This window comes from Gossypium raimondii, chromosome 10, assembly GCF_025698545.1.
Source record: "Gossypium raimondii isolate GPD5lz chromosome 10, ASM2569854v1, whole genome shotgun sequence".
Lineage (NCBI taxonomy): Eukaryota > Viridiplantae > Streptophyta > Magnoliopsida > Malvales > Malvaceae > Gossypium > Gossypium raimondii.
Window position 1 is genome coordinate 55,979,471 of NC_068574.1, and position 27,767 is coordinate 56,007,237.

The following is a 27,767-nucleotide window of genomic DNA, read 5'->3' on the forward strand; positions in this document are numbered from 1 at the left end:
CCAATCAACTTCTTCTCCATTCAAACGCGCCTTCCTCCTTTCTTGTCTTTTCTCTAACTCTTTCCTTCTTTGCTTAGCATTTGGTTTAAATCCTAAACCAAAGCGGTCCTGTTTGTCCTTCACCACTGGTACCTCCATTCTTCCTTGAAGGCATCTTCCCAGTCCTCTTCCAGGCACAACTCCTTTCACAATTGTCATTTGTAATCCCATCTTCGTGGCTCTAGACACACTGGGCAATGGGATCCTCTTTCCTTCAATAACAGAGGTCGCATTTACGAATTCTAAGGATCGAAAGGAACATTCGATCGCCTCATCATCTGTTCCCAAATATGGTGCGTCACTGGTTACCGATGTAATGATGTCTTCCTCAGTGTCGATCGTAATTAACCGGCCTTCTGTCACTAATTTCAATTTCTGGTGTAACGATGAAGGCACTGGCCCTGCTGAATGAATCCATGGTCTCCCCAGCAAGCAATTATACAAAGGCTTGATATCCATCACTAAGAAATCCACTTCGTATGTATTCGGGCCAATCAAGAGGGGTATTTCTATTTTTCCCATCACTTTCCTTTCGGTACCATCAAATGCTCTCACTATATTCTGGCATGATTTCATGTGGGAACTATCCACCGGTAACCTACTTAAGGTAGGTAGGGGTAAAACATTCAAGGCTGATCTATTATCAATTAGCACTCCCGCTAACGTATACTCCCCGCAGCGAGCAGTGATATGTAATGCTTTGGTGGCTCCTCTTCCCCCCGGCGGTATTTCATCATCATTAAAGAAAATAAAATTGTCGGCACTGATATTGTTAACCAAACGGTCCAACTTATTCACTGAGATATTGCTAGCGACATAAGTTTCATTTAGCACCTTAATCAACACATTACGATGTACCTCTGAACTTAGAACCAATTCAAGCACCGAGATACGAGCTGGTTGCTTATGTAATTGTTCTACCATCATACTCGCTATGTTTTAAGAATTTTAAAATTCTTTAGCCTCATTTTCGATTCATAGGGTGATTGACACGCTGCTCAATTTTGTCTGCTTTTGCTTTTCCCAATTCAACCGCTAAGGCTTTTCCTTTTCCAGATTCCACTCTTGCGTTTGCCGGATCATAGCGTTTTCCACTTCGTGTATAGAATCCTTCATCCTCTCCTAAAGCATTTACCAAGCTCTCTTCTCCTGGGATTGTTACATTGCAGTCGTAATTCCAAGGAACCCTTTTGCTATCCTTGTAGGGAAAGGATACAGGTTTTTGGATTATGACCTTTGGTGCTATTTGTATTCCAGATTCTCTGCTCATTGGTTTTGCAATAATCACCACCGGGTGATTAGCCTTTTGGGCTTTCCCCGTAGATCCTTCTTCTGCAGCATAAACCTCTCCTTCTTCTAATCCCTTAATCTCTTCGTAAAACTCCAACTCTTTGTTATCCATTAAGTTTTGCACCATGGTTCTGAACTCGGCGCATTCTTGGATGTCATGGCTTTCTTCTGCATGGAACTCACAAAATTTCCTTGCTCCTTCAGGCCTTTCTATTGAACCTTGCTTGATGAGACCTCTTTTCATCATTTGTTTCCAAACCCAATCAAGGGGGGTCTTTATCTCTGCTATGTTGGCTTTGACTCTCCTTCCGTTCTCAATTATCGCGTTCACCTCTTTATTGTCATGATTGGGCAACGGATTCTCTGCTACATTTGGTCCTGATGAGTCACCAATCTTTACGATCCCAAAATTGATAAGTTTTTCAACTAACTTCTTGAATGCAGTGCAGTTTTCAATTGAATGCCCCTTGGTACCCGCGTGATACTCGCATTGGGCGTTTGCGTCATACCACCTAGGGTACGGGGGTTGCATTGGTTTCAGGTAATATGGAGATACCACATGTGCATCGAATAAGTTCTGGTACAATTCCCTATACGTCACTGGGATGGGTGTGAATTGAAGTCTCTCTACATTTGGCCTTGGATTAGATTCCTGTTTCGAAGAACCTTGCTGATTAGCGGTTACTGCCCTGGCTTGTCCGACCGTGATTGTTATAGAATGGTCCTTGTTAAACATGCTTGTATTGTTTATCTCGTGCTCCTTCTTCCTTGGAGCCGACCTTTTAGTACTTTCTCCTGCTTCTATCTTGCCGCATCTTATGGCATTCTCTATCATTTCTCCAGACATCACTATGTCGGAAAAGCTTTTAGTGGCACTGCCCAACATGTGGCTGAGAAATGGAGCCTTTAGAGTATTGATAAAAAGCATAGTTATCTCTTTCTCTAAAAGTGGTGGTTGAACTTGTGCACCACTTCCTCCATCTCTGAGCATATTAGGAAACTCTCATTAGGCTTCTTTTCCATGTTTTGCAATACAATTCGATCGGGCGCTATATCCATCACGTGTCTATACTGCTTTATAAAGGCCTGCGCCAAATCTTTCCAGGAGTGGATTTCGGTTCGGCTCAATTGATTGTACCATCTAGTCATTGACCCGATCAAAGCATCAAAGCAGTGAACCAACATTGCTCATTGTTGATATACCCGGTCATCCTTCGGCAAAACATAGTGATATGAGCTCCGGGACAACTTGTCCCGTCATATTTTTCAAACTCCGGCATCTTAAATTTGGGAGGGAGGACCAAATCTGGTACCAAGCTTAGATCTTTAGCGTCCATCCCATGATAATTCTCGCTACTTTCCATGGCTTTGAATTTCTCTTCGAGCCATTTACATCTTTCCTCCAATCGGCTCGACAGTTCTTCCTTTGTTTTCTCTTTTCCCATCATTTTGTCAAAATCAGGTACTATGGGATTAGTAGGGGCTTCTCCGAGATGAGAACCTATTCCAGTTTGGAAATTTACTGGCATTGAGACACCAGTTTGAAATTGCTGAGGCTTGATAGTAACAGATGATCTGCGTGGTTGCACATCAGCTTGGGTTTGCGCATGAGGAGGAGTGAAACCTGGGGGATATAGAGGGCTATCATTATTTTCTTCTTCTGTATTAATCACGGGGTCTTTTCCTTTGTCGTTTCCCCCTTTGAACAACTGCGTTAATTCAGCTATCATGCTCTTTTGAGACTCTACCATTTCGTTCTTCATCTCTTGTTGAATCTTCTCTAACCGCTCTTGCATTTGTTCTTGCATCTCCTTTTGGAGCTGTTCGAGTCTTTCGAGTCTTTGATCCATTTCTTTGGTTCTTCGGTGAGTACCGTAATGATATCTAGTTGACAGATCTTCGTTGATTTCCAGGGTAACTGTCATTAATTAGAGCTCTTTATTATTATTATTATTATTTTTGAAACTTTAATGCATATGATAAAAATGCAATGCAGATGAATGAATGCAAAGAAAATGCATTGATTCTAATTCAATTTCATCAGAAAAACTTGACTAGAAAACAAATTTCTTTACATAAAGTGGATTACATATACGGCTTTACCTTTATGCTCAAAGCCTTAATCCTCTTAAGGAGCCAAGCTAACTCTCGACCCCGACTTGACTCCGACTCATATTTCAAACTCAGTATATCAGCCTGAACCGCTAAGGTTTGCAGATGGTCAGCCACTTCCCGTACTTGAGTCACAGCTTCACCCATAACGTAATCTCTATCTCTAATCTGACTTTGAAGATGATGGAGCTGCTCTTGGTACTGTTCATTATGTCCTTCAAGAAGTTCTACTCGTAATTTAGAATTTCGCAATGCGTCTTCAAGTTCTTCTATCTTTTTCTTCAATTCTTCAATTTTTCTCAAACTTACTCTCAGCTCGATCATAGAGTTACGACTACGGCACAAGTGAAACGACCTTTCCAACTCAGCTATCTGGGCTTTTAATCTTGCTTCTTTATTTCGGCATTCTAACAAATTTTTCTCCAAAGCGCTTTCTTGAGCTCGGGCGTTTTGAAATTTCTTTTCCCACTGAACAGCTTTGGCCTTTTCTTCCTTGATCTCTTGTCGCCATTGCTCTGATGTTTTACCTAAACCCGCAGTTTTCAGTGACGAACGTAGCCTTTTATAATCTATTTTTAGACTATCTAAATCCTCTTCAGCCTTGTTCTTCCCTTTCCTCAACTTTTCAGCTTCCAACTTGTGGATATCAACATCTAGTCCTAAACGCATCTTTTCCTCTTCTAGCTGCTCTATCTTCTTTTCCCATTCCAAACTTCGTTTTTCAAAGTCCTGCTTGATGATCTCTAATTCTGACGGAACTACTTGCAAATGCTCCTCTATGGATCGAACGCAATCTTCTCTTGGCCCGGGGATATTATCATTAATCCTCTTACTTCGCCATCCATGATACTCGGGTGTCGTCATTGCTCCCACAGTAAATCGTTTCATCCTATGAGTTTGCCTCCAAGCATTGGTCATCTCTCGAATCTTCTTCTTGTAACCATCATCTTTATACGAAAACTCGCACTGAGCTAGTCCTTGGGTGGCAGGCACGAACTGTCTTGACCCATATTGTTTCAGTACCATCAATGGCGCATAGCCAACAGCTCCCCAAACCCCAAGTAAAGGGACCCAGTCGAAATTCCCACATCGATACAAGATCTCATCGGGCACCATCCAAGGAGCTTTCCATTCAACATCCTCATCTTTGAGATTTTGAAGAATCGCTATCCATCTTTCCACGGTAATGTTGTCGCGTCTCGGTATGGCTGCTAATTCTTTCAATGGAGAATAATTCTTGGAGAATACTCGGTAAGAAACTTTATCCACTTTCCAGAAGTGACTGTGGAACCATACTAACAAGAGCTGTGCAGATCCAATAAATCTTCCCTCCCCCGCGCTTCGGCACACACTTAAAGATCTAAATGTCTCGGCCAAAATTGCTGGAACAGGTGTGACCCTTTTGTCCAGTCGATCAAACAAATCAGTAACTGCCTCGTCTATATACCCTAATGCTCTAGGGAAAGTCATCAGCCCATAAATGCTCAAAGCAAAAACATCAACTTTTTTCTTTGTATCAGGGTGAGCTAAAATCAAATCACGCAGACTTCTCCAGGGAATACACTTGTTTTCCCCTTTTTGTTTGACCCGTGCTAAGACCCATTGCTCACTCATTCCCAAGATTTTCACTAACTTCTTCACAAAAGTCAGGACATTGACGGCTTTAGAGTAGACTTTATTTGCCTGAAACCTTGGGCAACGCAGTAAGGCTGTATATTCCTCTATGGTAGGCACCAAGTCTGTCTCCCCAAAAGTAAAGCAGCTATAAGCGGGATTCCAAAATTGGGCCAGAGCTCGAAACAAATGCTCGTCCACCTTAATATCAAGCAAATAAGGCAAGTCACCATAATTGGAGTAAAACAAGTGTTTGACTTCATCATCCCACTGGGCCCATATTTCTTTCAACTCCTGGAAATTATTCTGAGTTACATTGATATAAGTGAAGTCCGATAACTCTGACGTGTACCCTTCCATCAAGCTGTCTCCTTTCTCGAGTTGCATTTTTTCTGACCATATTCAAACAACCGCATTATCTTCCACTTTATCAAGAAATTCACTTTCCATGATTAGCTTTCTATCTAGTAACCGAATGTGAATCAACGCCTTTTATAACGAAATGCCATGTATGCCATGCAATCAAACAAAACACAATAAGTTAGTATAAAAAAATCAAATACAAGCAATAAATAATAAAGCACCTATTTAGGTGTCTACTAGGGGTTTGAAGTGGTTCTACCTAGGGTGGGTTCCTAAGGTCTTCTATATGCGGTTTGGCTTTAGAGATAAGGTACCCGAACCAGCAGATTCCTCGATCTTCACCTTATAAGCTCATACAGACCGAGTTCGGTTCAGGGGAATACATTTCCCTATGGCTGCACGGAGATGAAAATCTCACGAAGACATAGGTACGGATGTATCCCGAAAGCGATCCACTATCCTGGACGGAGGTGAAAACCTCACGAAGGACTAGCTTCTCACTCCCACTTAAAGGGTATGACCAACGGTCATGCAATGCAATGCAAAAGATACCAAAATTTAAACAAACAGAGCCATTATAAACCACAATGATGAACATTATAATGAAGAATGAAATGCAATGAAAGGATCGTAAATTTAAACCAAATTTTCAATTTTCGACAAAAAGTCAAAAAGTAATCAACTCGTGGCTTGACTCACTTGTTTTGAAAAAAGTCCCCAGTGGAGTCGCCAAGCTGTTGACACCATTTTTTGGATGAAAAACGGGGTCGACTTGGGTTTTTTAAAAAATAAAACGGGAGTCGCCACCAATCCTTTTTTATGAGGTGTGATTGGATCACCTCGAAAAGTGGTTGTTTTTAATAAACAATTTGATTTTATTAAAACAACAAGTTTGGTCCACGAAATTGAAAAAGCGGGTTCGGAATTCGGTTACATACGAGGAAGGATTAGCACCCTCGTCGCCCAAAATTGGTACCTAGTTGATTAATCAATGTTTTAATGTCGAAAATTGGAAAATTTAAAGAAATTTAAAATACGATCCTTTGTTTTGAAATGACTTGTATAAAATAGGTTGCTCATATCAAAAAAAAAACTCTTACGATAAAATTAGAAAATGATATTCAATTGTCCGAGTCAGATGAGGAAATTGCAACCCGATACGTTAGGGCACAATTCCTCAACATTCCGAACATTGAACATTGCCTTGGTTGTTTTTAAGAAAATCCTCATCTCGAAAAATCAACGTGTCACATCCAATGCGTTAGGACACGACATATTGAATTTCCGATAATGAGCTTTTATTTATTTTTATTTTCATTTTTAAAAAAAAAAGTAACCTTGATTATTTAGATTCAGTAAAGAAAATCAGAACCCAATACGTTAGGGCTCGATTCTCTCGAAGATCCCAAATACCGAGTGTTACTTTTATTTTGAAATTTTTGTTCTTAATAAATTCGAGTAAAATGGATGTAAAATAACAATAATGATGCAATGTAGATAAAATGAAACAAATAAACAATAAACAATAAAAAATAATCATACGGGCCAAATAACAAATAATATTAAACTAAAGTAAGGAAATAAACAATAATAGACATATATAAAAAGGGAACAAAATTAGCACAATACAAAAGATATATAAATACGTACATATATGTATAAAATTATGAAAATATGGAAAATATATGCATGTATACATTTTTGAAATTATTATACATGAAAAATTACGTAAGTATGTATATATGAAAATTAAAACGTATATATAGGACATACATAATATAAAGTATAATATATAATATATATTAGGAAGTATATAAATACATAAATATGTACATAAATAATAATGAAGGGATAAATGTATGCTTATATATATATATCCTAAAATATGTATGTATATTCAGATAATAAAATGCATGCATATATACATAGATCATAAAATATAGATATGTATATATATATATATATGTATATGTTTTAAAATATGTATGTAATAACAAAATACATTAATACGTATATAGGATACAACATATAGAATATAAATATATAGTGTACAAATATTTGATTGTAATATCAATAATAATATAATAATAATATTATTAATTAATTAAAAATAAAATAGCAAGCTTAAAGGGCTAAATCAAATTAAAAGGCAGAAATTTGGGGCAGATTCGAAATAAATAAAAAAAGAGGGATTGATTTGAATGCGCGAATAACATAGAGGGGCTGGAAGAGAAAATTTCCCTTCTCCTCTAAAACACACAGCTTTATTGAGGACGAAATCGAGAAAAAATGGAATTTTGTGGCAAAATTGAAAAATAAAAACAAAATAGGATCCAATTGTAAACAGCCTCAAAAGCGTAAGGACCAGGGGCGCAAATAACCCCTTTTATCCAGAAACACGCGGATCCTAGGCGGTTCGGGTCGGGTCGATCCGGGCCGAATCAAAATGGCGTCGTTTTAAGGGCCTATAAAAGGCAAATTTCTTTCAAAAAAAATCATTCCTTCCTTTCTTTTCTCCAAAAAATTTCTGAAAATTCTCTGAATTCCTTCTTCTCCGTTCAGGATCCGGCCAGAGGACGGGCCGACCACCGCCGTGCCGGCCGCCGGTCACCGGCGACAGCGCCGCCGTCCACGGTGGCCGGAAAGTTGAAAAGGTGCGCTTTTTTCTTTTTTCTTTTAACTCCTTTTCAATATATGCATAATAGTTTAAAAAAAAAACTAAAGAAATATATGTATGTATATAAACAGTTTCAAAAGGAAGGAAAATGAAGAAAGAACAGAAAATAAATAAATAAAAGAGGAATAGATCTTATACCGAAAACAAAGTCCTTGAATCTATTTTTTTTTACTTTTTATTTCTTCGATTGAATCTGTTTTTATTTTGTTACAAAAGTTCTCGGTCCAAAAAAAAAACCCCCCTTAAAATTACATATTGTTGGGTTTTTATAACCGATTTTGTCATCATTTCCATTGCTATGATTGTCCTTTCTTTCCTCTTCTGAGCGTTTGAAGCGGTGGCGATAGGTGCTGTGTGAGAGTTGGTGGCTTCTTGTTGGTCGTAAGGTGGTGGGTAGCTGGCGGCATCTAGGGTTTCAGAACAATGAAACCCTAGTTAGATATTTTTTAGGGAAATTGGGCTTGGCTATTGGGCTTCGGGTTTGGGTGTAAATGGGTTTTGGTTTTGCTGGGTTAGTTCTGTTAGGGGCTAAATTTGGGTCGTTGGGCTATTCGGGTTTTGTATTGTAATTGGGCCCGACTTTTTAAAAATTGGGCTTGTACATAGTTAACCAATCGAATTGCTAGGGTTCACAGCTAGAATAAATGGTGGACTTTTCAAGAAAAAAATTGCTTGTAAATTGTAATGGATACCTATATGTTTGTACTATTCAAAATTTGTACATCTTTCAACTTGTGCGAAGACATTACGAGCCATATTTAGTAAAAGTTACTTGTAAACCAAACATAGAGAGACGGTGATTTCTTATGCTAGAATTAGGTGACCTGCGGTGCATGTGTGTTTTATATAATTTAATTATTTTAAAAGAATTATAAAATATAATATTTTTTATATTCCTCTTGAATAAATATAAGTAAATTAAAAAAAAGATAAATACCAAAATTATACATCAACTTTAGCCCAATGTACAATTATATACATAAACTTTAATTTTATTCAATTATATACACAAAACTTTAATTTTAATTCAATTTTCCCTTATCACTAACACTGTTATCTACGTGACACTATTTTATGTTAAACCTTGTGAAAAACGATGACATGACATTTTACTATAAAAATAAATAAATTTAAAGTACTTCCACGTAAATGAAAAACACAAAAGATGCTTGCTTGGAAAATGAAAGGATTGTATGAAATAGAGATGCCACATCACCTTGAATCCCTTACCAATTATTTAATGCCATTTCAACATTTTTATCAATATTATTGACACATTATTTTGGTAATTTTTTAAACGTGAACCTTGGACTTTAAGCCGAAGACCCTAAACCATGGACCTTGAACCCTAGACTTTGGACCCTAAACCCTGAGCCCTGAACCTTAAACTTTGAACCCTAAACCCTGAAACACTGGACCTTGGACCATAGACAATGGTCTAGGTTTTAAGGCTTGGGGTTTAGGGTCTAGGTTCCAAGGTTTAGGATTCAAGGTCCGAGATACAAGGTTTAAGGTCCATGGTCCATAGTCCAAGGTTTAAGGTCCAAGGTTCATGTTAAAAAAATTATCAAAATGATGTGTCAATGACATGGAAAAAAAATTACAAAAATGACATTAAATAATTGGTAAGGGACATAGGATGACTTTGCGTCTATGTTTCATACAATCCTTTCCCTACCTTGAAAAAAAGGGTTTTCAACATGTTTTAGAGATAAATTCTTTTTAGAAATATAAACATAAATTTATATTAGTTATCTAAAAGAAAAGAAAGAGGGTATTTTTAGATCAATAAAAGACAAAAGCGATATATTTTTTTAGATTGAGAAATAGAAGTGATCAAAAACATCACAAGAAAATGTATGTTATTGTTCTTTCAATACTAAAGCAACCTCGACTGATTTTTTTTCATAATTCGATTAGGATTTCAAATTTTATTATTATTATTATCAATTCTTTCATCGACATATGCATATATAATTTTGCATGTTGTTTTATGGGTATCTTGTGGGAGTAATTCTTCCTATAATTTTTTTTAAAAAATGTATGAAACACATTTTTTAGATACCAAATCATACATAACAAAAAAGAGAAAGTGTTCAAACCAAAAATAGTAAAGCAAATAAAACATAAACGAATTAGTAAAGCTTAAACTAGAACTTAGCAAAAAAAGTACAAATTAGAAAGCCGTGGATTCTAAAGTCAAAAGGCTCTATTGTAGAGAGTATTCTTGTAAGTCTTCAGATTGTGTGGCAACATTAGCAAGAAGACCCTTGAGAGTGTTATGTTTGTTGGAACATTTTCAAAATATTTATAACGTTTCAATAGTTATAACTGAAAAGTTACAAGTTGTCCAAAAATAATGTCACTTGGTAATTAAGCAAGAGTTGTCTTGTCACCAAAAGTTATATCACTTGATTAATAAAAAAAGGGTAATAATTATTCAATTTGATACCTATTGAATAATTATGTTTGTGTTTAAAGATATGACTATCCGTTTGGGTATTATGTCCCTATGAAGAGACATGAGACCTCTTAGAAATAGGAGAGAAATTTCATTTGCTAGACACAACTAGAAACATAGAAAAAAGTTTCTTTTTGATCTCTCACCATTTTATATTCTTAGATTGTTCTATAAAGAATTATCACAGAATTTCTATTTAGAAATTGATATCCTTGTTATGCTCCGCTCAATGCTCAGTGGACTGTTTTCGTCAGTGCAAAATGTAGTTAGTCCTTAGGCTTCATTGTATCCTTGAGGTTTATTTCTCAGTAACTCTTTTGCACACCATATACAGGTGGGGGTGAATAGAACCTTAAAGAAAGTGGCACTGATATACGCCTTGAAGCCTTCGTTAATTTCTCATAAGTTTAGTTTTATCCCTACGCACTAACACTAGTTTGGGTGAGGTGTGATTCTTGATTTGATAGACTACATCAACTACAAAACATCTAAATGTTAGAAATAGCTAGGTAATATTTCCAATGAAACTTACGACAGGTAGTAATGAAAAGTTTATGAACGAGTTTGCTTCTACTCTCTGCAACTCACAAATATTTGTTGTAGAGTGCTTCTTTAAGGGTCAAAATGGCCATCATTGTAGTATTCATAGAGTTGAAAACTTTTGTTTTGGTTGTAAAAGATGAGAAACAAAAAAAGACATTGCCAATATTTCCTTTTGAAAGGTAAAATTTTATTAAGTAAAGAAAAGACTAGTATAACAACAAAAAACATAGCAATAAGGGCATATAATGACATAAACCAAAATATAACACAACCAAGAATTCACTCTGCCAAAAATAATAAGAAATATGGAAATAAACACTCATTCAACCACAAACATCATGTTGACACCATTTTTTGATAAAACGAGGTCGACTTGGATTTTAAAAACAAAAACGAAAATAGGAGTCGCCACCAATCCTTTTTGTTTAGGTGTGATCGGGTCACCTCGTAATAGTCGTTTTAATAAAATATCAATTTATCAAAACAATGATTTTTGTCTACGATGATTTAAGAAATCGGGTCCGGGAGTTGGTTACGTATGAGGAAGGATTAGCACCCTCGTAACGCCCAAAATTTGGTACCTAGCTGATTAATTAGTGTCTTAGTGTCGAAGATTGAAAACTTTGAAGAGTTTTTAAAAAATACGATCCTAAAAAAAAACTCGAATAACATGGGTTGGAATTTAAGAGGATATTTGGCTATTTGGTCGAACGAGAAATCGAAGCCCAGCACGTTAGGGCACGCTTTCTCGAATTTCCAAATGTAAAATATTACCTTTATTATTTTTTAGAAAAAATCCTCATATCGAGAAAATAACATGTCACATCCAATGCGTTAGGATACGACATATCGAATTCCCGATACGAGAATACATGCCGAAAAATTTATTTATTCAAAAGATATTCGATTATTTCGGTTTTAGAAAAGACTATATTTCGTAAGTTAGAACACGATTTTTTATTAATTTCTGAGATTATTTAAAAATTTATGCTTTTTAAAAGGGATTCGTGTATTTAGATTTGTCGAGAAAATCGAAACCCCGTAAGTTAGGGTACGACTTTTCAAATCTCAAAACGCGAAGTTTATTTTTTTCTTTTTACAAAAAAAATTAATATTGGGTAAAATGTACCACAATTTGTGATAAAATGTGAAATGAATTTTAATCCCGATATGCATAGCAAACAATAATAAATGAATAGCAATATGAAGAATAAAATACGGAAATAAGCAAAAAAACAAAACAAAAACAAACGAGACAAATGGTAAGGACAATAAATAAAAAGGGTTTAAAACTTGATATTATAAAATAAACACTATATGATACAATCTAAGAAGGATATTAATAATAAAGCTAATAGTAATAATAATAATTTAAATTTTAAAATTAAACAAGGATAAAAAATGATATAATAAAATAAGCATATTTACAATATTTAGGTATATAAAAATAGTAATGGAAATAATAATGCAAAATTCTTTGATTTAATAATATAGCAAAAGAACAACAAGTAAAAAAGGAAATAGTAATAGTAATAATACTAATAATAATAAATAATGATTATAAGTAGATGAGAAATAAGGAAATAATAATAATAATAATAATAATAATAATAAAAATAATGATTATAAGTAGATGAGAAATATGGAAATAATAATAATAATAATCATAATAATAAATAATAGTAATAATATTAACAATAATTCATAATAATGTTAATAGGAACAAAATAACAATAATACTAATAATGCTGGTAATAATAAGGATAATAATAGTAATAAAAATAAAAGGTCAATTTAGAAATAAAATGGAATTTAGGGCAAAACACAAATAAATAGATAAATACAATAAAAAGTAAAAGAAAAAAATAAAATGAAATAAAATAAAAAGAATGCAAAAATATTTAAAGAAAATGACATAAGGACTAAAATGAAATTAAAATAAAACTCCATGGGAAAATTTAAAAAGCAAAAACGACAACATTAAAATAGGGCTAAAGCGCGGAAGGATCAAGGGCGCAAATAAACCATTTCATGAAAACGCGCGCGGATCCCTTGTCTGGAGCGGGTTGGATCGTGGGTCAGAGACCAAAACGATGTCGTTTTAATCTCTGAACCTAAACCCCAAAATGGCGCCGTTTAATGAGTCTTTAAAAACCCTAAAAAGAACCCTAATTTCATTTTAGCAGTCTCAAAAATAAAAAAAGGACAGTGCCTCCATCTCTTTCAACTCTCTCTCCCTCAAAAAATAAATGCCCCCAAGGGCCGACCATGGGGCCACCGCAGCTACCGAGCGCCGGCGCCGTCGCGGTTACCAGAGTTCATCGGGGAAAGGCCATTTTGGCTCATCGGGGAAAGGCCATTTTGGCCGTTTCTCCTCCCTTAGTCCGTTTATTGAGATGAAAAATCCAAAAAAGCAAAGAAAAATAAAAGCCTTCCCTTTTAAAGCCCGATTCCGTCGACGGAGCCACGGGGCAAATCAGGTACGTTTCTCTTTTCTTTTTCTTGTTTATTTTCGTAGATAAAAAATAAAGTAAAAATAAAAAACAAAATAACGGATTGAAATTAAAAATAAAAACAGTAGTCACTTTAAAGTTTTTTTTCTGCTTTTATTATTTTTCAATGTTCGAAAAAAAAGAGGAAGACCCATTACAGTACTCGTATTCGACTTATATAACCGATTTTAAAATCCTTAAACATCTATTTTTTGTCGTTTGCGATTGTTTCTTGCTATTTATTTTCCTTGCAAGTAACAGTGCGCGTGGAGGAGGCTACGGTGACAGTAGCGGTAGGCTAGCATGGCAGAGGCCTAGGGGTAGGAGCGGCGGCTAGATAGGGTTTTTGCTTTTTGTTTTGGCTGAAAATTTTTAGTTTGTTGGGCCATTAGGTTTGGGCTTTAGGTTGTTGGGTTTGATTTGGGCTTTGGACTTTAAATTTTATTTTTGGTTGTTGTTTAAGGGCCCGGGCAGAATTGGTTATTGCAGCTGCCCCTCTTTGCTCGTTGTCGTGTAACGAGAATGGAGCAAAGACATCAAAAGTGACCAATTTTGCCCGGTGTCGAGTCTTGACATGTTGGTACTGCTCCAATCCACCGCGTCTTGTTGCTTCGATTCACTCCACTGCAATTTCAGAGAGGACGAGATTTGTGGTTTTTGTCTGCTCCACTGCAACGTTAAGGAGATAAGACTTGTTGCTTTAACTTGATTTGCTGCATCTTTAAGAAAATAAAGTCTGATGCGATCTGCTCTACTGCAACTTCAGAGAGATAAGATCCGTGGTTTTAATCCGCTCCACTGCAACTTCAGGGAGATAGGATTAGTAGCTTCAATCTGCTCCGCTGCAACTTCAGGGAGATAAGATTGGTATCTTTAACCTGCTCCACTACAACTTCAGGGAGATAAGGTTTGGATGCGATCTGCTCTACTGTAACTTTAGAGAGATAAGATCAGTGGTTTTAATTCGCCCCACTGCAACTTCAGAGAGATAGGATTGACTTCTTTGATCGCTTCATTGTCAAGTCAGGAAGGCAAGATCGCTATCTTGATCTGCTTCATTGTCAAGTCAGGAAGGCAAATTTGGTGTCTTCGATCCGCTTCATTGTCGAGACAGAAGGCAAGATCTGCTATCTTCAGTCTGCTCACTGTCAGTACAGGAAGGCAAGGCTGGTGTCTTCGATCTGCTTCACTGTCAGTACAAGGAGGTAAGATCTGCTATCTTGATCTACTCATTGTCGATCTGGAAGGCAAGATCTGCTATCTTCGATCTGCTCATTGTCGATCAGGAAGGAAAGGCTGGTATCTTCGATCTACTTCGTTGTCAGTACAGGAAGGCAAGATCTGCTATTTTCAATAATCTGTTCTCTGGGGAACATGACCTGTATAATCTATTGCATGGACCTATTTACGCCTAGTGTTTAGGACATCATGATTCAAATGACTTACATGCTCCTAACTAGATGTGTACGTATGATATTTACATGAATGTAGAATGTCATTTTTCGAGAATGATCCATTTTTAATGTTTGGGTTGTCATTGCTTGTTGTTCAATAAGGTTTTATTGCCGTCAGAATGCTATCTTGTTCGGCTGGTAACACTCATCTCTTACTCAATCGGATTGCCCCCACTGTAATCTTCAAAGTTCAATCCACTGTAATTTTGGGACATAAAATTTGAACCGTCTTCCTCCTACTGTAATTTAGGAGTATAAGGTCTGACCCTTTCTCAATCCTCTCCCACTGCAATTCAGGGATACAGGATCTGAATCTCTTTGGTCTCCTACACCATTCTCAGGATGTCGTACCAAATGTTTATGCACAATTGTAGAACTTTCTCTTCCGAGAAACCTCTTCTTATTACTTGGTGAACATCGTTTGTTTGTTCATTGAAGCTCTGGCATCCTGTCATTTTGTTCAATCAATGTTTTCACGACAAAATCTTCAACAATTCACAAAATTAAGACATGGGTTTTGAAGCATTCGAAGCAATGATCTCAAAAACGTAAAAATTATCAAAAATCGAACAAAGAACTAACCTTAGTCAAGCTTTAAACATGATCGAATATTGCTAGGCTTCTTTTCTTTTTCTTTTGTTTGAATTCGGTTAGGAGAAGATGATAATAATCTTATTTTTTATGTTTTATTTAACATATATTAGTTATATTAATTAGTTTACCTATTTAACCTTAATAATAAACTAACATATATATAACAAGGTTATACTTGTCCTTTTCCACCCACTATCTTCTTTTTGGCCTAATTGCATATTCAAACCTCCAATTTATAAAGACAACAACAATTAGGTGCTTTTAGATTTAATCCCCTAAATTTTTATTTTACGCGATTAAGCCATTTTCTTTAATCGGTCACTCAAACGACAAAATTAAAACACGAAAATTTCACACAATCAAATTCACACATAATAAACACACAAAATAATATTAAAATATTTTTCCAACTCAGATTTGTGGTCCTAAAACCACTATGTCTGATTAGGGTCGAAATCGGGCTGTTACAGATATAATCAACCCACCCACCCATCCTTACACTTCAAATAGTACTGAATGCGGCACTAGACAGTAGTTGTAGCTGGGCTGCTAGTAAGTTAGGCTTGAAGCCTTTCAGTACACTTCATCCAATCAATATCAATTCCTAACCCAATGCAATGAATCATACAGACATATCATTGTATCATGTATAATCAGTATAGTGTATATAGCATGCTCGACATACAAACATACATATCTATCCCATATAGGCATATAACAGTCTTTCAATCATTTCAGTCAATTAGGGGTCTAGGTAAACTTACCGACCCTACAGTAGGTTCACAGTCGACTTGGGCGACCCGTGCAACCTTAACAGTCAAACAGTGAAAATGGGCCCACAGGCCCATGTTGCATGCCCATGTAGGCCCACACGGCCCAAAATGGCCTTGGTCGTGTGGATCACATGGCCTGACCCAATATTCCCACACGCCCATGTGGTTCATCTGTGTGGGGCCCACACGTTCGTATGGCCCATACGGCCCAATTCGACTCGGCCCAATAATCGCACATGGCCAGCCTCATTGATCACACGCTTATGTTCGATCACACGGCCTACCACACGAGCATATTTTGGGGAAGTAAAAAAAAGATAAACAGAATATTTGATAACCACCCCAGTCCTTTAATTCTCTCCCACCAAACTTCCCCACTAAATCCACTCCTCAAATTTTTAGTCCATCTCAAACTCTCCTGGACGCACGGACGAGCAAAAATAATGCCCACGCCAAAATTCGAACACAAGACCTCCTTCACACCAACACTCCACTTATCCACCAAACCAGCAAACCCATTCTATTAATTATTTTGCCAACTTTTACCTAAAAGCTTACTGGCCAATAAAAATACCAAAATTTATCGAAGTCCTGGCTTGAACTTGGGACCTACCAAACACACCCAAAACACATAACCACTAAAGCACACAGATATTTGTATCACACATTCACAATACCCAAAATTAAAATTTTAGGGCGTTACAATAAGAAAACAAATGTCTAAGATGGCGGATTTTACGACTGCTGAAACATCTTCATCATATTTTGAAGCTGTAGCTAGAGTGCATCATACTTTCTGCTCTGCTCTGCTTCCCTCGCTACTGCCTCCGCTTTAAGTTGTAGCTAGAGTTCTTCATATTTTCTTTGAACCTCAGCTTCTCTCGATGCTGCCTCCGCTTTAAGTTGAGCAATTTGCTCAACTGTGCTCGCTTGCATCTGAGCCATCTGGTTTCTTAACCTCTGAACTTCAACTTGAGAGGAACAACATTTCTGTGCTGGACCTCCCTGCACTCAAGAACCCAGAAAATAATACTAATATTCATATTATTATGGTCCTACATAAAGACAAGTGCAATGAAACACAGCAGCATGTCCTGTAGCAAAAATTAGCCGGAAGGTAATGGGCCTAAGAAAAAGGCAATGAAAAGAAACTTATATTCATGTGTAACTTCATTTTTTATTTATTAATAGCACAAGTTTATCCTCAATAAAATCAAAATTAAATTTGACTAAAAGAGAAAGCAGCCAATTCTTTAGAAAGAGAGAGATACATATATAGAAATACTTTTTGCTGAAATAGTTCCCAAGGGGGAACATATCATTATACATTCATCATTTAGTTAAGAAATGCTAGCTAAAAATGTTTTATATTTAGATTTATAACCTAACGAGCAAGTACATAATTGTATAATTTAGAATATTGACAAAGACAAAGGGAAAGACAAAGCGACTTCTTGTTTGCACTCCTATAGCGTATTAAGGTTAACAGGGTGTCATACATAGGAGGCAAAATTCTGTCAGAGAACGGTCCTAAATTGAGAAACCTGCTAACATTGAAAGAGATGCGTTCACGAATACAACTATTTCTTTCCTTTTCATTACCTTTTTTTTGGGGTAGGTGGGTGGGTGTAGAAAGTGAGGGACAGAGTGGCTATTAAACAGAATATAGTAGGAGCCAAAAGCATTAAGGATAGTTGCAAAGACAATCCAAACAATCACTGAATTCTACAGTAACAGTTAAAATCTTCTCACCGTCGGACTGCCACCTCTTGAGCAAACTCATCTTCAAGAGTATCATTCAAATGCTCAGATCTAAGAATTTTGACGGCAACATCTTGCCCAAGGTAGATACCACGATACCTTCCCAAGAAGATCAGAAGAAGCTAAAGAAATAAAAAGGGGAAACAGAGAATAGAGTAGATCAGAAATAGCCAGTTCATGAGCACAACATACAGATCTCCACAAGACCCACAAGCTATTTTTTCTCCTATCTTCAGAAGTCTTCCATCTATCTCCCAGTCGCCAGATTTTTCTTGTGCTTCTGATGCATCTTCTATAGCTGGAGGCGAATGTGAAGATCCAGGAAAAGATCCCTAAATTTTCAGCAATAATAAGACAAATTATCTTTTTGGCATTCATTAGTTAATTAAAAGGAGGGGGGTGCAAAAAAAAGTATTAAGCAACATATTATGTCAGAACACCAAAATCCAACAGGAAGAGAATAGTAAAGAGCTGAAGAAAATAGTAACCAAAAAAGGCCTGAAGAAAACTAAAACATCAACTACAAATCATAGGGGTTAAAAACTATGGTTACAATCTGCCCAATTATATATAAAGTGTAAATTTACATACAGATGAATCATCAAATGCTCAAATCTGTTACTGGCTATGTCAAGAGCTTCACACAACTGAGAAGTGAAAAACTCCTCATTTGTTCTTTTATGAGCCAGTTAAATAGAAGCACAGCACCAAATCTTTCAAAAACTCAATGTTGAGTCATAATGACTACCATGTGTAAAAAGTAAAATCTAGAATCGAGTAACACAAACAACCATTTTTCCCAGTATATATATAAATTAAATAAATAAAACATTTTTCCTAGTATCAAGTGTTGTTAAGGCACTCGCCTACCAACTAAGGCATGGCGAGAAATCAACATTTTGTCTTCTACGTTCTCAGGTGAAGCTATTTTATTGGGCGACTTTTAACTTTTCTTTTTTATATATATATTTTTATTTTAAAACTCAAATACTATAATTTCTTTTTATTTTATTAATTATAAACCTACTATAGGTCAACTTTATTAGTTAAAACTTTGTTAGATCATCAAAACTCAAAACTTCAATCAACCTCCAATGTTGCTCTTGAAACCAAATACAAACACTACCAAGCAAAAGCACATATTTTTTTTCTCTATCTATTCTATTATTTCTTCTTCTTTTAATTATTTTCTCGTTTTTTTAATTGTAATTTTTTCTAGTAATTTTTGTAATATGCATTTGTAGCAAAGATTGATATGTATTTTTCCTTTTACCATTATTCTATTGGCGAAGAGGTGAGAATAATGTAATTCTTTGATTCTTTTCTTTAACTAACAGACCAGCAATAATGTAATATATATGTATATATATATATATATGTGTATGTGTGCATATATATGTATGCGCCCTATTCTACTTGGGTGAGCACTTTTCTTTTAAAATCTTGTGCCTTGGGCTATATAGAGGCCCAAGCATACTATCATCATGCTCAACACATATATAAATCAAACAGTCAGTTCGTATAATTAGGGGTCTAAGTGATGCTTACCGACCCTACAGTACGTTTACAGTCAACTTGGGTGACCCGTGCAACCTTAGCAATCAATTCAGTGAAAATGGGCTCACACGCCCATGTGGGCCCACACACTCGTGTGGCCTACTTGGCCCAAATTGGCCTTGGTCGCGTAGTCCATTTTTAATATAACCCGTGCTAGCTAAATATTCATATATGTTTTCACTATTTACTTATGTGTTCCTTCCAAGCTGTCTACTTGAGTCACTGTTACTAAATTATTTATATCTTGAGTTACAGAATTCCAAATTAAGATCCGCTTGATGTATTTGAAACTAGACTCAAATACCTTTCTACCATAAAATTTTCAGTATTTTTTGTTCAGCTAATAAGTACAGTAAAATCTTCAAACTTACCCTTGTTCTGCTGTCTGACAACTTCTACCTTTCTTTGCTAAAAATTAATTATCTCTTAGTACAAAACTTGGATGATGTTTCCATTTGTTTCTATTGCAAATAGAACCATTAATAATTTAAACATGTAAATTTTAACCCATAATTAGTTTTCTCCAATTTTTGATGATTTTCCAAAGTCAGAACAGGGGAACCCGAATTCATTCTGACCTTGTCTCACAAAGTTTATTATATCTCATGATTTACAATTCTATTACTTACACCGTTTCTTATATGAGAAACTAGACTCAATAAGTTTTAATTCCATATTTTTTTCATCCTCTAATTCTATCTTCACAATTTATGGAGATTTTTCAAATTTAGCCTACTGCTGCTGTCCAAACAGCAAGCAATTTCGCCGAATCTTATTTTATTATTTTCATCAATATCTATACAAGTAAAGAAAAATAAAGAAACGATGTGTTTTGAAAAATTTTAATACATAGTTGCAGCATTTTTGGTCCAAACGCCGCTAATGCTCGATCTATAGTGGTCTTTTTCAACAAGTGCCACTAATTCTCGATCTATTGCGGTGTTTTTTAAAAAAGCGCGCTAATGCCACTATCAACTTTTTTGTGGCGTTTTCCGAAAAGCGCCACTAACGCTTGATCTATAGCAGTGTTTTTCTACAAGCGCCGCTAATTCTCAATCTATTGCGACGTTTTTTAAAAAGCGCCGCTAATTCTACTAAAGCTCAAGACATCGTTTTGCCCAATTTTTTTGCGGCATTTTCTGAAAAGTGCCACTAGTGCTTGATCGATAGTAGCGTTTTTCAAAAAGCACCGCTAACGCTCAACCTATAGCGACGTTTGTTTCAGAAACGCCACTAATGCTTGACCTTTTGCGGCGTTTTTGTCATAAACGACGCTATAGCTCTAACCTTTTGCGACGTTTTCATACTAGTGCCACTAATGTACAACTTTTGCGGAGTTTTTGGTTCAAGTGCCGCTATAAACGCCGCTAAAAACCTGTTTTGCTGTAGAGAATCTACTCAATCTTAGGGGATCCAATCCAATGCTCAATGACCCATTGGAAGAGAACATTGCCAACATGTACAAGACAGAAGGAGCCAATACGAGAAAGTTGCTCGGAACTAGACGCAAAAGTATGCTATGGTAATATAAAATGTTATATTTACAAAAATGAAGTTTATGTTATAATTGTGTGGGTCAAGCAGGATAAAGACAACCCAATTTTGACTTTTTTTAAAAAAAATTTAAAACTCAAAACTGAAATAAAATAAAACAAATTACAAATTTAAACACATTTTCAGTGCTTCCTTGGATGAAGCTAAAGGCGATCTAGCTAGGACTTTCTTTTCTCTTTTATTTAAATAAAAAAATATTTTTTTGGGGTTTTAGGGTCCTGCTTATAAAACGAGCTTAAGGGTCTCAAGAAATCTCCTCCTAGCTATGGCAGCGTAGGTTTGATTTTTACACTCTCGATGTTTATTTGTTGTTTTTTTTTTCCTCAAAATCCTTTTTCATTTGTTTTCATATGAAACTCCTTTTTGGGGGTCTTATTGATTGCCGTACATATCCATTTGTTGTTAAGTTGGTAGGTAGTCATTCCAATTATGGTTTTGCATGTAAGAACTCATCATCGTACCATTATTTCTATTAAATGTGGTGAGATTCTTTAAAAGTGCAACATGTTATATTTTGTCAAGGCAAATGGGAAAAAGGGTTGGTTGGTATACGTGTACGATCGGTCGTAGATTGGGTATTCCATCTAACATTTGTTTTACCTCATTTTTATTAATGATGGAATATGTAAGATTCAAATGTAGAAAATGGAATAAAAAATAATAAAAATGCAGTTGCAGCAATACAAGAAAGAGTTTAAAGCTTTAACAGAGAAGAAAGCTGCAGAGAATAGTTTTTATTTGTATATATATATTTAAGTTATTCAGATATTCACCCTTTAAATAGCCGAGTTACAACGTAGGTTGTTTCCAAAAATATCAATTCGAGAATCGAATACTAACAATTCCCTTCAAAATAGGATATGCTCTAAGCGTGAAAGCATTTATTGGATTTCAAATAAACAAGAAATCAAACTAACGTTCCTTAAGCAAATAACTAACACTCCTCCTTGGTTAAGGAGGCGCAAACTCCAATTCTCGCCTTAGATACTCGAACATGTTGGTGGAAGTGACTTTGTAAATAAGTCGCTAGTTGTTCTTCGGACTTGCGATAAACCAAAGTAACTTCACCATTCATTGTACTTCCTCAAGAAGTAAAGTTTGATGTTGAAATGCTTGGTCTTCCCATGGAACCTTTGGATTATTTGAGATTGCAATAGGCGCTTGATTGTTAACAAAAATCTCAGTATCGTTTTTCTGCTCCATATGCAAGTCACACATTATCTTTTTCAGCCATAACACTTGATTAGCTACTGCAGTTGCTGCAATGAACTCTGCTTCTGCAGTGGATTGAGCTACAATCTCTTGTTTTTTTGAAGACCATAAGAAAATTCCAGAACCTAGGCTGAAACAATATCCTGACGTACTTTTCATATCATCAAAAGATCCAGCCCAGTCACTATCCGAGAACCCATACAACTTAAAGTTTTGGCACATCTCAAACTTGACACCGTAATCAACAGTACCTTTGATATACCTCAATATTCTTTTTGCTGCTCTCAAATGCATTTCACTAGCACAATGCATAAAATGAGATAAAATACTTACAGCAAACATGATGTCGGGCCTTATTGCAGTGAGATACATTAGACATCCAATCAAGCTTCTATAGTATCCTTCATCAACTTTATCGGCTCCATCTTCTTTCATCAGCTTCTCCTTTTGATTCATTGGTGTGCTCATGGCTTTACATTCATCCATCTGAAATTTCTTCAAAATTTCTTTTGCATATTTTTCCTGACATATCAGCACCTTGTTCTTACATTGCTTGATCTCCATTCCAAGGAAAAAAGTCATAAGACCAAGATCTGTCATTTCAAACACTTGCATCATTTCTTGTTTAAATTTCTCAACCAGCCTTGTATTATTTCCTGTCACCAAAAGATCATCAACATATAGTGACACAATGAGAGTATCTACTTCTTTATGTTTCACATAAAAGTGGATTCTAAAAGCTTTAACAAAGCCAAGACTTAACAAATGAGCATCGATCTTGCTGTACCAAGCTCTTGGAGCTTGTTTTAGGCCATAGAGAGCCTTTTTGAGTAGGTAAACTTTTTCTTCTTCGCCTTGCTTCACAAATCCCTCAGGTTGCTCCACGTATATTTCTTCTTGTAATTCGCCATTCAAAAATGCTGATTTGACATCTAATTGGAACACTTTCCAGCCTTTTTGTGCCGATATTGCAAGCAACAATCTGATCGTATCTAATCTTGCAACAGGAGCACACGTATCAGAATAATCAACACCATAAATTTGAGTATACCCTTTAACGACGAGCCTTGCTTTGTATTTGTTGACGGAGTTGTCGGCATTAAGCTTTGTTCGGAACACCCATTTGACTCCAATAACTTTTCTCCCTTCAGGCTTTTCTACCAGCTCCCATGTCTCATTTTTGTTAATCATTGTCATCTCTTCCTCCATTGCTTTCCTCTATTTTGGATCTTTTAATGCATCATCATGGCTGGCTGGTTCGCAAACTGCCACATTGCATCTTTGATAGATATCTGAAAGTAGCCTTGTACCTCTAACTGGAGGATCATCTTCTAACTCATTCATCCATTCGTCGGTTGTTTCGAAAGCACCTTTCGGTTCTTGAGACATCTCTTTTTTCTGTGAAATCATCCAATCCCACTGCTCGTCCTCGTTGAAATGTACATCTCGGCTAATTGTCAATTTTCCGGTTTGAGGATGATAAACCTTGTAGGCTTTTGAAACTGAACTATATCCCACGAAGATGCCAGGAATTGCCTTCTTATCAAGTTTGTCACGTTTAACCTTTGGAACATGAACAAAACATATGCAGCCAAATACTTTAAGAAAGCTAAGTGAAGGTTTATAACCGTACCAAGCTTCAAATGGAGTCTTGTCTTCCAAAGCTTTAGTTGGAAGTCGGTTCTGTAAAAAAACTGCCGTGTTGGTTGCCTCTGCCCAAAATGTCTTTGGCAACTCCCTTTCATGCAACATACATCTAGCCATCTCCATTACGGACCTGTTCCTTCTCTCGCTGACCCTATTTTGTTCCGGAGTGTATGAAGCAGTAAGCTGATGTTTAATGCCAGCTTCTTCGCAAAATAAATTGAATTCTGCCAAAGTATACTCCTTCCCGTTATCGGATCTCAACACCTGAATTTTGCAGCCACTTTGATTTTCTACCATTTTCTTGAACTTCCAAAACACACCAGCCACTTCTGATTTGAATTTCAAGAAAAAAATCCAGCACATTCTTGTAAAATCATCAATGAAAATAATACAATAAATGCTACCTTGTAAAGATGGTGTTCTTTGTGGTCCGGCAACATCAGTATGAATTAGTTGCAAATTTTGAGAACCTTTCCAAGTTGATTTCAGAAACGGCAGCCTATTTTGTTTACCGAATTGACAGGCGGCACAATTTGGAAGATGATCATCAAGTTCTGGCATTCCTTTTATCATGTCTTTCTTCTTCATTTTCAGCATTCTTTGAAGATGACAGTGACCAAGCCTTTTGTGCCAAATTTCCGTAGTGCAAACTTTGTTGACGTAGGCTATTTGCTCCTCCTCTGTTGGATCAAATGAGAAACTTTTACCCCTTATTTTAACCCGTAAAATCTCTTTTCCAGCAACATCATAAATGCAGCAATAGGAATTTTCAAAGGATACTTTAAATCCTTTTTCTATAAGCTGGCCAACACTCAACAAATTTTTATCAATTTCAGGAACATAAAGTACATCTGAGATTGATTTGTACCTGAACTTGTTGTAAATGCCAGGTTCCCGACCCTTTTGCGGAAATATAGCCACCATTTCCAATTCTGACCTTCATGACTCTCGACTTCAAATCCTTGAAGAGAGTTTTGTCCGGAGTCATATGGTTTGTACAACCACTGTCAATCAACCAGCTTTCTGAAGAACTTTTAGTTGAAAAACATGCTGCGACAAATATCTGATCTTCCTCATCTTGATCAGCCACATGGACTTCTTCAAGCTTCAACTTATTGCTTCTGCAAACCACGGCTTCATGTCCAAGTTGATTGCATTTGGTACATTTAGCATCTGGTCTCCACCAACATCCGAGCGGTGGATGGCCTTTCTTTTTTGATCTTGACAAGGCGGATAGTCTTTCTTTGATTTTCTACCCTTACCTCGAGTGTGAGTGTTCAAGAATTTCTCTGCAGATGTTACTTGTGTTTTCTCTCGGTATTCTTCTTGTGCTTTCCTCCTTCACGGTGCCTAGCTAGCAAAGCTCCTTCTACTATTTGTTCTTGCCTCATGAGTCTTATTGTTCTTGAGCTTGCAAAGAATTCATCAATTCATAAACGGGTTTAGACATATCTTTTGTATTTTCCAAGGTGGTTATTGAAGCTTCATATCTTTCAGGCACTGTTACAAGAATTTTTTCAACAATTCTAGAATCTGGAAATTTAGTGCCAAGTAACCTTACCTTGTTGGCAATTTCATACAATCTGTCTTGGTACTCTTTGATTGTTTCTGACTCTTTCATCCTTTGCAATTCAAACTCCGTATTAAATTTAGCTTTGTATTCCTCGATCCGATCATTTCCTTCATATTCTTCTTTGAGATAGTCCCACACTTCTTTTGCTGATCGGAGTGTGAGAACTTTTGTGAAAACATTTGTTGAAATAGCAGCAAACAGAGTTGATTTTGCCTCAGCTTTTCGGGTCTTCTTTTCCTTGTGAGTTTTGATTTGGACCATGGTAGGATTGTTCGGCAGCGGAGGTATTTCGTAATCCTCTTCCACGGCCTCCCAAAGATCCAAAGCCTCAAGGTAAGTCTCCATCTTTACTGCCCACAGATGATAATTCTGACCATCAAAAATAGGAGGAGCAATTTGAGAAAAGCTGGTTTCGGTCTCCATTTCACACACAGATCCCTTAAGAAAATAGCTCAGATACCAATTGTAAGATTCAAATGAAGAAAATGGAATAAAAATAATAAAATGCGATTCTTGACAATACAAGAAAGAGTTTAAAGCTTCAACAGAGAAGAAAGCTGCAGAGAATAGTTTTATTTGTATATATATATTTAAGTTATTCAAGATTCACCCTTTAAATAGTTGAGTTACAACGTAGGTTGTTTCAAAAATATCAATTCTGAGAATCAGAATACTAACAATTCCCTTCAAAATAGGGATATGCTCTAACTGTGAAACAAATTTACTGGATTTCAAATAAACAAGAAATCAAACTTACGTTCCTTAAGCAAATAACTAACAGAATAACGTCCTATTGATGGAGACATGTTTCATTGGCAAGCAACTCTCTTGGATCTTTGAGACAATCCATATGCTGGTGGAGTGTTTGAAGTTGACATTCATTTCCCTCCCCAATATCCATTTGAACCACCCGAGGTGCAAATAATAGGGTGAAGTTAATTCATGATTTTCTAACCTTATAGCATGCTTGTTTAGCTGCTAATTAATGACCACCGACTTTACCTTTTACTTTTGTTTACCTAACCTCTTTTTTACTTCTTTTATTTTCTCTTTTGATTTTTTTCCTCTTCCATTTAGGTTGTGCTCAGGACAAAGATCTTTCATCCTAATATTGATGGGAATGGTAGCATTGGCCTTGATATTTTGAAGGATCGGTGGAGCACCAACCTCACCATTTCCCAGGTTATTTGCTCATAGTCCTAACTGCCTTGAAGAAAAATGCATACTTTAATTTGAACATATGTTATTATTTAGGTCATCTATCAACCATGTACCCTTTAAAATGAAATAAACAACAAGCCCTTTAAGTATTGCATCATGGGTCATTGTTATTTTGAATCAGGTCACCATGGTTTAGAATTTTTTTTTATATATTAGAGGTGGAGATATTTTCTTATATTTGTTTGGATTCTAGGTTTTGCACTCAATTTGCTCACTCTTAAAGAATCCAAATCCCGATGCCCCATTGGTGCCGGAGATTGCCCACATGTACAAGACCAATCGTAGCGAGTACGATACAACTACACGAAGCTGGACCGAGAAGTATGCTAAGGGTTAATGTGCTGCTACGCATGCAATAGGAATGCTTCATTCTATCTGGCTTTTATTTTTAAATTATTGTATTAATAAACGAAACAATGTTGCCATCTAAATGGACAATGAAATTAGTCTATGTTGAAAAGAGCCTCTTGTCTGCAATCGTTCATTCTGTCATTTTCAATATGCAAAATGAAAATTCAGCTGCTATAACTTTGGCTTCAATGTGTAAGCTATGACATGTATCACGGCCAAATCGCTTTGGATTTAGGTTAATTTTGGGTTTATGTCATTTAAGTTTAAAGCCCAAGTTTTTCATGCCAATTTGTTATAGGTTTGATTTATTTTGTGTTCAAGTCATTTGAGTTACTTGTTTGGTTTATTTTGGGTTTGAGTTGTTTTGGACTCAAATCTTCTTGGACTCTATTCAATTTCAAGTTTGAGGGTCAATTTGACTTGAATTCATTATTGTTTTTTATGATAAATAAAATTTTGTTAGGTGTTGGTAGATTGGA

At 36.1% G+C, this 27,767-nt stretch overlaps 1 protein-coding gene, 1 non-coding gene and 1 pseudogene across 2 annotated transcripts; 1 reads left to right on the top strand and 2 right to left on the bottom strand.

The window, feature by feature from the left end:
* Positions 1-16,906: 16,906 nt before the first annotated feature.
* On the bottom strand, positions 16,907-18,582 carry LOC105797049 (uncharacterized). The gene is made up of 3 exons (XR_008189826.1): positions 18,366-18,582; positions 18,165-18,272; positions 16,907-17,417 (listed from the first exon to the last, which is right to left on the bottom strand). It is a non-coding gene; the product is annotated as an uncharacterized LOC105797049 (transcript).
* A 6,957-nt stretch (positions 18,583-25,539) lies between these two features.
* Positions 25,540-26,139, bottom strand: LOC128034010 (uncharacterized). The gene has a single exon (XM_052622525.1). It carries the CDS (start codon positions 26,137-26,139, stop codon positions 25,540-25,542), a length of 600 nt encoding a protein of 199 aa, XP_052478485.1.
* Positions 26,140-26,502: 363 nt separating this feature from the next.
* On the top strand, positions 26,503-27,274 carry LOC105778456 (ubiquitin-conjugating enzyme E2-17 kDa-like; annotated as a pseudogene).
* The last annotated feature ends 493 nt before the right edge of the window (positions 27,275-27,767 follow it).

Coding starts and splice junctions, on each gene's coding strand:
- LOC128034010 (XM_052622525.1), bottom strand. CDS start 26,139: ATGGAGACCGAAACCAGCTTTTCTCAAATTGCTCCTCCTATTTTTGAT.